At 39.7% G+C, this 12331-nt stretch overlaps 1 protein-coding gene across 5 annotated transcripts in view; it reads left to right on the forward strand.

Moving 5' to 3' along the window:
- Rad17 (RAD17 checkpoint clamp loader component) overlaps window positions 1-12331 on the forward strand; it is a 29920-nt gene that overhangs the window by 2287 nt on the left and 15302 nt on the right. For 4 of the 5 annotated variants that reach the window (XM_013126456.3, XM_005065605.4, XM_021222964.2 and 1 more), the window contains exons 3-5: window positions 2184-2441; window positions 3717-3800; window positions 9854-10010. In XM_013126456.3, the coding sequence (XP_012981910.1) occupies window positions 2184-2441; window positions 3717-3800; window positions 9854-10010 (499 nt within the window). Of the gene's footprint in view, window positions 1-2183; window positions 2442-3716; window positions 3801-6117; window positions 6528-9853; window positions 10011-12331 lie in introns of those variants that run through there. The other variant, XM_021222980.2, reaches the window with a different exon arrangement.

The following is a 12331-nucleotide window of genomic DNA, read 5'->3' on the forward strand; positions in this document are numbered from 1 at the left end:
CTTAATTCTGAAAAAGCCTTCCTTACCCAAAAACAGTTTCTGTTTATAGACCTGGTTGTCTTAGAACTCACTGTGTAGTTCTGGCTAGCCTCTGCCTCCTGAGTTGCTGGGATTAAAGGCTTGAACCACTATGCCTGTCTTTGAAAAAGCATTTTAGGGGCTGGAAAGATGGCTCAGCAGTTAAGAGCACTGGATACTCTTCCAGATATCCTGAGTTCAATTCCCAGCAACCACATGATGGCTCACAATCTTCTATAATAAGATCTGGTACCTGCCAGGCATTGGTGGCACACATCTTTAATCCCAGCACTCGGGAGGCAGAGGCAGGCGATCTCTGAGTTCGAGGCCAGCCTGGTCTGCAGAGTGAGTTCCAGGACAGCCTCCAAAACAATACAGAGAAACCCTGTCTCAACAAAACAAAAAATTATATAGCTTTGCTGTTTTTTCCTTCTCATGGTAGATGGAAATAAGAAATAAAACTATAAAATGTATAAATAACATACAAATCAATATTCCTATCAGAAAGCTTAGTATAAAACTGTTTTCATGCACTTTTAAAAGCAGAAAAAAGAAAAATTTAGACTAACATTGTCAATCCTTTCAAAGAAAAATGAATCAGCCAGTTATGAGTGCATTTTTTTCTCCACTATTTTCTTTTTCTACTGCTGATAAAATTCCTAACCTTCTGATCTAAGAGTGAAATGTACATTAGTATTGATAAAGTAGTTATCAGCCCATATTTCTTCCAGAAGCCTTATTTCCACCTCCAGTTTTTGACTTTATCTCTGAGACTAACATTATCTAGCAAAGAGTTCACAACTGAAATTAAGTCCCCTCCTTTGTTGGCATCCCTCTCCATCTTAAGGGACAAGACTGAAGCCAGGACCTAGTGATGCCAGGTGAGCATTCTACTGCTAAACAATGTCCCTGACACAAGTAGAGTATCCTTGAAGAAAGTATAATCTTGGTTCTTCCTCATTAGTCAGGCAGGAAATTTCAAAAGCCAAGTAACCAGTTATATCTTTTCTAGATTTATAGTAGAATAGAGCAGACTAATCTCAAACTTGCTGACATCCTCTTGTGCCTGTCTTCCCAATGCTGGACTGAGAAGCTTGCACTACCATACCCAGATATTTTTAAAAATTTTTGGTTATCTGAAAAACCTTTTTAGTACTGTTGTTTTTTGTTAAAATTGCTCAGTTCAGCATTTTTCTTCTTGGAGACAGGGTTTCTCTGTAAAATACTCCTGGCTGCTCTGGAACCTGCTCTGTAGACCAGGCTAACTTGAAACTCAGAGATCCGCCTGCCTCAGCCTCCCGAGTGCTGGGATTAAAGGTGTGAGCCACCAAAGCCCATCCAGCTTTTACAAAGATTTTTTTTTTTTTTGAGACAGGGTTTCTCTGTATTGCTTTGGAGCCTGTCCTGGAACTGGCTAGAGACCAGGCTGGCCTCGAACTCACAGAGATTCGCCTGCCTCTGCCTCCCGAGTGCTGGGATTAAAGGCATGCGCCACCACTGCCCGGCCCAAAGATTTTTAAAGAAGTAATGGAAGGACACATGGAGAGGTTAGAAGTTGCTATAGACCAGAAAATATGGACTAGAATGTTTGGAATTTCCTCTTCTGATGTTCCAGGATTCTTTTCTAAATGTTTCTGTGAAAAAGATATCACCTTCTCTAGAAAGCCTATCTCACTGAAATGTTGACTGCTTCATGCACTGAAAAATACAGTACAGTCATAAGTACCAGGAACAGCAGCATTAGGAAATATGGGGCATAATACATTTCCTCCCTATCACTTGGGAGGCAGAGGCAGGCGGATCTCTGTGAGTTCAAGGCCACCTTGGTCTACACAGCTACTTCCAAAAGACAGCCAGGGCAACACAGAAAAACCCTGTCAAAAGAAAGAAGGCAAAAGTGGAGGAGTGCTGAGTGTGGAAGCGTGCCTGTAATTCCAGTAGTATTTGGGAGACTGAGACAGGAGCAGCTCTAATTCAAGGCTATCCTTGGCTACATAGTATGTTCTGGGTCAGCCTGAGAATGACCCTGTTTCAAAAATTACTCATTGGTAGGTAGATAATTTTATAGGATGTTTAAGAGTTGTCATCACATTTCTAAAGTAGTTCAGTTGTATATAGGGAATAGGTATAAAGATCGTAGTAATTATAGTTTCATTTCTTTGCAGACCACAGACTGGGTGGATCCATCATTTGATGACTTTTCCGAAACTGCTGCCATCACTGCTATCGCTGCTTCATCTTTAGGTTTGAACAATTCCAGTCACAGAAGAAAAAAGTTGCCTTCCACAGTAGACAGGAGCAGGCTGCTAGCTAGAAGAAGAGGGAAACTGTCTTCTTCAGAGTGCACTTATGGTGCAGAAGCTTCAAAAGAGCCTCTGTCTGACACTGAGCCTTGGGTGGATAAATATAAACCAGAAACTCAGGTACGCGTTGGGTATCACACAACATGCATTTGTCATTTGGATGGATGAGCATGCATAACAAGAAAGATGTTTTTAGAGTTTTATTCATAAGAATCTCTTCAGCTTGCTGTTGTGGCTCACACCTCTAATTCCATCACTCAGGAGGCTGGCAGACCTAGTGAGTTCAATGCCAGCCTTGTCTACACAGCAAAGTTCCCGGAAAGCCAGGGCTATAAAGAGGGACCCAGTCACAAAAGCAAAACAAAAGAAAAAAAAAAAAGAAAAACAAAATAAATTAGTAAAATGAAGTAGAAGAAAAACTTATTTCAATGTCTAAAACCTGTGATGCTACCAAGTTATTCTGTAGTTACACCATCTTTTCTTTGACTTTAACCCAGACTAGAATTTATAGATGTGGTACCCTTCTCTACCCCCTCCCCATATAATGCTGGATGTTTAAAAAGTTTCATAACAACAGACTTAAAAATTGCCATACAGTATGTCAGCATGAAGATAGAGTTTTCTATAGCGTGAGGAAAGCGTTTTTAATAAAAATGTAAAAATTGAAGGTCTGGAGAGATGGCTCAGGTGTCAGGAGAACTGGCTGCAGGCAGGCGGATCTCTGTGAGTTCGAGGCCAGCCTGTTCTACAGAGCGAGTTCCAGGACAGCCTCCAAACAATACAGAGAAACCCTGTCTCGAAAAACCAAAAAAAAAAAACAACAACAACAACAAAAAAAAGAGCACTGGCTGCTCTTCCAGAGGACTCAGGTTCCATTGATAAACAAATGTGGACAAAACACCCATACACATAAAATGAGTAATATAAGAGAATGAGCTGATGAGAAGCCTGAGAAGGGTACAGGCAGGTACTTGTTGGAAGGAGAGAACAGATTCCTGCAAATTGTTGGCAACTTCCCAAAACATACACATGTAAAAAAAAATAAAACAAAAATATAATCAAGAGGCCCTATTATATAACAGCACAGTAGTGTTTTCAATTACTTTTTATTTTATGCATGAGTGGTTTGCCTGCATGTATGCATGTACACCACTTGTGTGCCTGGTACCCACAGAAGTGGAGAGTATCAGATCTCCTGGAGCTGGATTAGAGATGCCTGTGACTCACCATGTAGGTGCTGGCAATCAACCCAGGTCCTCTGCAAGAGCAGCAAGTGCTTCTAATTGATCAGCTGTCTCTTCAGCGCCCATCTTGCAACTTTTTGTTCACTAAAATGTTCATATTAAAAGGTGCCAACAGGCTTAAAATGTTTTTAACCTCAAATTTTTATCTTAGCATGAACTTGCTGTGCATAAAAAGAAAATTGAAGAGGTTGAAACCTGGCTAAAAGCTGAAGTCTTAGAAGTGAAGCCAAAGCAGGTAATTAAGTAAGAAATGCATGTGTTTTCTGACCTGTAAGTTGTTAGTCTTTTTTTTCTTTCTCTTTATTGAGACAAGCTCTCGATATGTAGACCTGGCTGGCCAGGTTGGCCTCAAACAAACAGAAATCTGCCTGCCTCTGTCCTCAGAATTCTGGGATTAAAGATAAATTCACCAGTCTTCTCTGCCTCATCCAAGTTCTGGGGTTATAAACATGAGCCACCATACCTGGCAAGAAGCTATTTTTTTGTTTGCCCCCCCCCCTTCCACACACACCTGAGGACCAAACCCAGGACCTTGGGATTGCTATGCAATTGCTCTACCACTGAGCTACATCCCCAAAGAAGCTAATTTTTTCTGATTACTTTGTTTATATGTCTTCATATTATCTTCAACAAAAGTTTCCTGATTTGTTGTTTCCAACCTCTGTAAAAGCCTTTTTGAGGGGCCTCCAGATGGTTTAGTGGGTAAAAGCACTTAAAGGACCTGAGTTCATATAGTAAGCCAATGGAGGTGCTAGTGTTTATAGGACAATCTCAACCATTTCACAGCGAAGCCAGCAGGCAATTTACATACTAGTAGTTAAAAAAAAAACCCAAACCCTAACTATAACTAAGCCTAACTGTTTAGTCCTCAGTAATGTTTTGTTTCACTTCCTTATTCCTCAATTATTCTTAGCCCCTCCTTAAAAGGTAGCTATTTTCTCTTCCTCTTTTTTGTCTTTTCAAAGTTTGAGCTCATATCTTCACAATATACCTCTCCTTTTTATCTTAAGTCCTTTATATTAAATTAAAATTGACATTTTAGCCAGGTGTGTTAGTGCACACCTTTAATCCCAACACTCGGGAGTTAGAGTCAGGAGAATCTCTTGAACTCAAGGCCAGAATGGTTTATATAGCAAGTTCTAAGCCAGCTTATACTACATAGTGAAACCCTTTCTCAAAACAACAGGCAGGGCAGTAGTGGTGCACTCCTTTAATCCCAGCACTCAGAAGACAGAGGCAGGAGGATCTATGTGTTCCGGGACAGCCAGAGTTACACAGAGTACCCCTGTCTCAGCAAAAGAAGACAAAAACAAAAACAAAAACAAAAAACAAAAAACCCTGAAAAACAACTGTGACATTTCAGACTTTATATAGTAGTACACAATACTTCACCGTAACCTTTTGTTATTTTGAGTGCTCTGGACATGACTTTAAACTTTTGTGGGGTTTTTTTTTTTTTTGGTTTGGTTTTTGGAGACAGGGTTTCTCTGTGTAGCTTTGTAGATCATGCTGGCCTTGAACTCAAAGAGATCCACCTGCCTCTGCCTCCGAGTGCTGGGATTAAAGCATGCTGTGCCACCACCGCCCGGCTATCACTTTAAACTTTTATTCCTAATTAATTATACCTATCATATTCTGCCTTTTAAAAATCAACTACCACAGTGCCCAATGTTATCTATTCTCCTGCTGTCTTTAAAATGCCTTCTGTAGGCTGGGAGGTGGTGGTGCATGCCTTTTATCCCAACATTTAGGAGGCAGAGGCAGGCAGATCTCTAGTTCCAGGACAGTCTCCAAAGCCACAGAGAAACTCTTGTTTCGGAAAAAAAATAACAACAACAAAGCCTTCTGTAGCTATTATGTTTGACCTAGAACTGAAACAAGAACTAGGCATTGCCTTTGATTGCTGTGTCTCTTAGGTCTTTGTTTCTTTTTCTTAATCATGTAACCGTCTCTTAGTTTTTCTTTTTCTGTAAGACATTGACCTAATTGAAGAGACCAGGCCTAGATTTGTGGATGTTCTCTTGTTTCCTCTGACTCTGGTTAACTTGTGTCCTGCATTTGTATTTTCCAAATCTTTGTTTTGCTCTCTTTGAGACATGGTCTTACTATATTGTCTAGGCTAGAACTAAACTCCTGGACTTAAATATTCCCACTTCAGCCTCCCGAGTAACTGAGTTCCTGAGCTTTACTGGATGCAGATAGAACATTTTATTATGTGCCATCTGTCATGATGTATATTTTATATTGTGATGTCTCAGGAAGTAGATGGCTCTGCTGTTTTCATTGTTTTTCTTTACCATAGTAGGACCAATCATGGTCTTAATTAGCCAGGCAGGTACTCCACCACTGAGCTGCATTTTTGGGCCTTTGCTATTGTTGGAGTGGGGATTTTGTAGTTGGGTTTTTGTCAGAGTTCTTTGGATGGCCAGCCCCCAAATAATGACATGGAGGCTTATTAATTATGAAAGCTTGGCCTTAGTTTAGGCTTGTCCCACTAGCTCCTATAATTTAAATTAACCCGTTTCTATTAATCTATATGCCATGTGACTCTTTACTTCTCCATTCTGTATGGCCATCTCCCTCTATGTCTGCATCCCTCATGTACCTAGATCCCCTGAGTTCCTTTCTCTGCCTGGAAGTCCCGCCTCTCCTGCGCAGCTGTTGGCAATTCAGCTCCTTATTAAATCAATCACAGCAACACATCTTCCAATGTGAACAGATAACCAACAACAGGATTTTACGACATTCCTCAGGCTAGGTTTGAATTCCTGGACTTATGAACCTCAGTACCTCAGATTCCTGAGTGCTGACACCACAGACATGAGCAGAGCACTAACCTTCTCCTGCTGTGTTTGATGTTTAGTTTGGTCGCTAGAGAAGGAAAGTAGCCTAACACGTTGATTGTAGAGTTCTTTTCTCCTTCAGCTGTCTCATAACCTTTGGGGAGATACTTTGGCAGCAAGTGAGTGCACAGGTCCTTGGTGATCTTTCTCCTACATGTTTTAGAGCCCAATTTCAGTCCTTTCCTGTATCACTAATTAAGGATGTGAGGTGTTTTATTTTCAAAGTACTCTGTTATTTCTACAATTAGCAGATACCTTTCTTAAAAGTCTGCCATTACTAGCTAAGGATGTTTAGTTACTTTAAAATACAGTCACAACTGGAAAATCAGGAGAAATTTAAAATCTTAATCCTATAGTTTGTTATAAATGTTTATTTATTAATATTGTTTGTATATGAGTGTTTTGCTTGATTGTACATGTGTGTATCACATGTGTGCCTGGTAGCCACAGAGGCCATAAGAGGACATCAGTCCACTTGAACTGGAGTTATAGGCAGTTGGGACCTACACCAGGTGGTTACAGGAAGTAGAACCCAGATCTTCTTGAATAGAATTCACTGGTTTAACCCCTGAGCCATCTCTCCAGCCCAGTTTCTAAATGGACTTTCAAAAGCTCATAGCAAACCTTAGAAATTCCCCTGTAGCCTATGCCCTATTATGTTACCCACTAAGTGGAACATTTGTTAATATTGATGACTTGCCTTTAACAAGCTATATCCATTGCTTAAACTAGGGCTTCCTTTTAATTTCAACCTCAGTGAAAGAGTTCATGTTTTAGTTGTTTTGAAAGGAACTGATTCTCCTCATTTTTGTGTGTGGTACTGTATGTACAAGGGTTTTATCCTAGAGGCCCCCTCTTTTAAAAGTTGAGACATGATCTCACCTAGTAGCCCTTGCTGATCTGGGACTCACCATTAGTTTAAACTGGCCTTGAACTCTCAACAGTCCTTCCAACTCAACTTGTAAGTGCTGGGGTTATAGGTATGAGCTATCATTTGTGATAACCTCTTTGTCAATGGTTTTAAAGTTGGTTTTTGGTAATCTTCCTATCCACAGCTAATAGTTTAGATTTTCAGTGTCCACCTTATTTTCCACACTTACGATTCTATTATTATTGGAGTGCATTCTTTTTTCCTCTTTTTGGTTTTCGATACAGGGTTTCTCTGTGTAGCCCTGATTGTCCTGGAACTAGCTCTGTAGCCAGGCTGGCCTTTAACTCAGAAATCTTCCTGTCTCTACCTCAGATTAAAGGAGAGCACCACCATGACAGGCTAGAGTGCATTCTTTTTTTTTTTTTTTTTTTTTTGGTTTTTCGAGACAGGGTTTCTCTGTATTGTTTTGGAGGCCGTCCTGGAACTCGCTGTGTAGACCAGGCTGGCCTCAAACTCACAGAGATCCACCTTCCTCTGCCTCCTGAGTGCTGGGATTAAAGGCATGCACCACCAATGCCCGGCTAGAGTGCATTCTTAATACCTCCCTATTAAGACTTAAACTTACAGAAGTGTTACTGTTATTATTCTACTAGTTGAATAAAATTGGACACGTGTATACATCTGTAAGTGTTGAAGAAGTATTTTATGTATTTTGTAACGGTTTTGGGTATTGAACCCACAGCCTTGTACATGTGTTTAATAAAAGTTTCAGTGGCACTAGTAATTGCAAGACATTCTTTTAAAAAAAGTAACTTGGTAATTTCTAGATTTATTGTAGTCAAACTTAAATTACCTTAAAAATTACCATGGGCCTGGAGAGATATTGCTTTGTGTTGGTAGCATTTGCTATTATTTCAGAGGACTCAGTTTTGGTTCCCAGCACTCAGTTTCACAAACTACCTGTAACTCCAGCTCCAGAGGATCCAGTGCCCTCTTCTGGCCTCTGTGGGCACACATACATGTGACTCTTAAGTACACATATACATGCATATAAATAAAAATAATTTTGGGGAAAAATTTTTGTATTTCAAATTTGTTTATTTGTTTGTTTATTTTGAGGCATGGTTTTTCTGTGAAGTCTTGGCTGTCTTGGAACTCACTCTGTAGACCAGGTTGGCCTCGAACTCAGAGATCTTGCTTCTGCCTCCAGAGTGCTGGATTAAAGGTGGGTGCCACTATCATTTGGTTAGATTTTAATTTTCATGGTATCTTTCATTAAAAATATGGGAAAGCAACCAGGTATGTTGGCATGGGCCTTTAATTCCAAATCTTTCTGAGTTTGAGGCCAGCCTGGACTACAGAGTGAGACCCTGTTTCAACCACCGTCCCTACCTCACCCCCAACAAAAAACATGGTAAAGCTGTGTAACAGATAATGAAGTTCTTACTGTTCTGATATGAGATTCTGGTGAGAAACTCCCTTCTGATTCACTTACTGGAAACAAAACTTTTGGAATATGTCTACTTACTATTTTAGAAACTAGATATCTACTATATTTCATGAAAAAACATATCACTTACACATGAGCTTCCTTAATTTAATTGATCTGTTTGAAAGTGTATTTGGAGCCTGGCAGAAGTGGCACATGCCTTTAATCCTAGCATTCTGGAGGCAGAGGCGGGCAGATCTGTATGAGTTCGAGGCCAGCCTGGTCTACAGAGTGAGTTCCAGGACAGCCAGGGATATTACAGAGAGAAACCCTGTCTCAAGGAACCAAGAAAAAGTGTATCTGGTTCTCATTATTCACGATAAATTGTTAAGTTAGAAAATGTCAAACTAAGCGCATGCCTTTAATCCCAGCACTCAGGAGGCAGAGGCAGGTGGATCCCCGTGAGTTTGAGGCTGTCTTGGAACTCGATTTATACATCAGGCTGGCCAGCAAGTTCCAAGACAGCCCCAAAACAATACAGAGAAACCCTGTCTTGAAAAAACAAACACACAAAAAAAGAAAATGTCAAACATAGGAGTAGATTTCTGTAAGCCTCTAGTCAGAATTTTTGTAAGCCTTTTGTCAGCCTGCTATGTTATTTCTGCTCTTGTTTTGGATTTATGTAGGAGGAGGGGAATTGAACCAGGGTATTGTACAGTCTAAACAGGTGTTCTACTAGTGAGCTTCACACCCAGCCCCAGCCTGTGAGTGCCGGGGGTGAACTCAGGTCCCCATACTTATGTAGCAAACATTTTCCTAGTTGAACACTGTCTCCAGTCCCTGCAGTTGAATTTTATGAATTCAAATAACCTCTAAGAATCCTTTCATCTCATATCCTGTGCCCTTTGTAGCTAAAGTTTAACTATTTTAATTTAGTTGTTAAGCTGTCTCTGAGAGATAAACTGTATAGAACTTGAGGAATTTTCAGAAAACAATCATCTCAATTCATCTGAAGTCTAGTTTTGAAATTTGTTATAGTAGGTCTTTAATAGACCTTTGTAGGAATAACAAGTACTAAGAAATATTTAAAAATTGTGTCTCATTTAGTGATTTTGATTTTAACTGGTGTTTGTATTTGGTTTTAGGGTGGCTCTATTTTACTAATAACAGGTCCTCCAGGATGTGGGAAAACAACTACTATAAAAATACTATCAAAGGAGCATGGGATCCAAGTACAAGAATGGGTTAATCCTATCTTACCAGACTTCCAAAAAGATGAATACAAGGAGTTACTTAATTTAGGTAAGCTTTGCCTTGAAGATATTGGAGGTTGCAATGAAAGTGTTACTTAATGAAACTTTCAGGTCAAGTAATAAGAGCACGTTTTTCTCCCATACTTGTTAGTTTGAGGAGCAATTAAAGAGGTTCCAAATAGAGAGAAGAATGGGGTTCTTAGAGAATTAATTTTGAACTCTTTTTAAGATAACAAGCTGATTTTTGTTTTTAAATTTATTTTTACATTTATTTATTGATTGTATGTATTTGTACACGTATTTATGCAAAAACATATACATGCCATGGCTTGCATGTATGTGAAAGTCAGTTCTCTCCTTCCTTAGTAGCTTCTGGGCCTGCCCCATTTTTGCTGTTTTGAGGCAGTTTCATGTACCTAGTCTTTGACGAAACTCATGATCCTCTTGCTTCCACCTTCCACGTGCTAGGATTATAGACACATGGCAACACGCTAATTAACAGGATCTCAGGTTTCATCATATAAGTTCTTTTGTTTCAGTATCAATCACACTTTAGGACATACTAAAGGAACTTGCCTTTCAATAAAATAGCTTATACCATTAAATGCTTGTTAAATTAAAGTCACTTCAGAACATAAGGCAGGCAGGCAGGTGGCATGCCTTTCATCTCAGCACTTAGGAGACAGATGTATGTAAGTTCCAGGGCAGCCTAGTCTAGATAGTTCAGGCCAGCTAGGGCTATACAGTGAGACCCTGTCTCAAAACAAGAACAACCCCCTCCAAAAAAGAAATCAGAAACAAGTTAAAGACTGTCTTTGGAATTTGGAGGGAGTTTGAAACATTAAAAATGATAGTAACAATTTAAAACTTTTACACTAACGGTCTACACTTACGCTTATTTATTCTAACACTGTCATTTTAAAAGTCTTAACTCATTTTTAATTTTATTTTATTTCATTGAATTAGCTTTCATTTTTTACTGATGCTGTAGAGTATCTAAACTGGGAGTAGTCAAAGCTCCTAAGCGGCTTTGAATCAAAAGATCTGTGTAGAAGGTCAACTTTTAATGTTTACTATTCCTTAAACTCCCTGGGCTCATCCAGGGTTGGTGACATACCTTTAATCCCTGAGGCAGAGGCAGGAGGACCTCAGTGAGCTCAAGGCCACCTTGGTTTATATAGTCATTTATAAACTCACCAAAAAACAAAAACTCAAAGAAAAAGTTAAAATCTGGTAGTGAAGCTAGGCATGGTTGGGCACACCTATAATTTCAGGACTTGGAAGGCAGAGGCAGGAGAATCTCTTTGATTTTGAGGCCAGCCTGATCTACATAGTGAATTCCAGGACAGGCATGCCTATGTTGGGAGACAACAAAACAAAAGTCCAGTAGTAATGTGATCTGAAGATAGCACTCCACCTCCATTCCTTCTTCCACTCTTCCATGATGTTTCCTGAGCCTTGGAGGGGGTGATGTTCTGTCCAGTTGGAGAGATGGCTCAGTGGTTAAGAGCACTGGCTACTCTTTCAGAGGACCCAAGTTCAATTCTCAGCAACTACATGGTGACTCACAACCATCTCTAGTGGAATCTGATGCCCTCTTCTGGCATAAAGGTGTGCATGAAGATAGAGCACTCATACATAAAATAAATAACTAAATTAAAAAAAAAAGTGCCAGGTGTTAGTGGCACACATCTTTAATCCCAGCACTCTTGAGACAGAGGCAGGCAGGTCTTGTGTGAGTTTGAGACCATTCTGGTCTACAGAATGAGCTCCAGGACAGACTCCAAAGCAATACAGAGAAACCCTGTCTGGGGAAAAAAAAAAATGTTCTGTTTTTGGCTGCACATTTAACAATCCCTTAATTTTCATCACTATAGACAGTTATGAGTCTCTGCATTTACCACTGTACACTGTATAAAGGGGTGGCTTCTCAGACAAGCTAATGGCTATATTAATCTGTAGGTAATATCATTTAGAAGGCAATTTGATGGGCATATCATAGTCTTTTAGCAAAACAAGAGCAGTAGCTTCTCAACTATCTGCTATGACTTCCCTGGCAATCGGTTTTGACTAGGCTTGTATTACTTTGTATTATTGTTTTGTTCCTTTTAACCCTGCCTTGACCCTAATTTAGTGAGTTTTTCCTTTTGATGTGTTGATTTTTTTTTTTTTTTTGAGACAAGGTTTCTTTGTGTAACAGCCATATCTGTCCTGGAACTCTCATTGTAGACCAGGCTGGACTCAAGTCATGGAGATCAACCTGCTTCTGTCTCCTGAATGCTGGGATTAAAGACTTTTACCTGTATGCTTGGCTTCTACTTCACATTATTGTAATAAGAAGTATTACTTTTATTGGCAGCAGACCACAAA

Source organism: Mesocricetus auratus, unplaced genomic scaffold, assembly GCF_017639785.1.
Source record: "Mesocricetus auratus isolate SY011 unplaced genomic scaffold, BCM_Maur_2.0 Super-Scaffold_100020, whole genome shotgun sequence".
In the NCBI taxonomy this organism is placed as follows: Eukaryota; Metazoa; Chordata; class Mammalia; order Rodentia; family Cricetidae; genus Mesocricetus; species Mesocricetus auratus.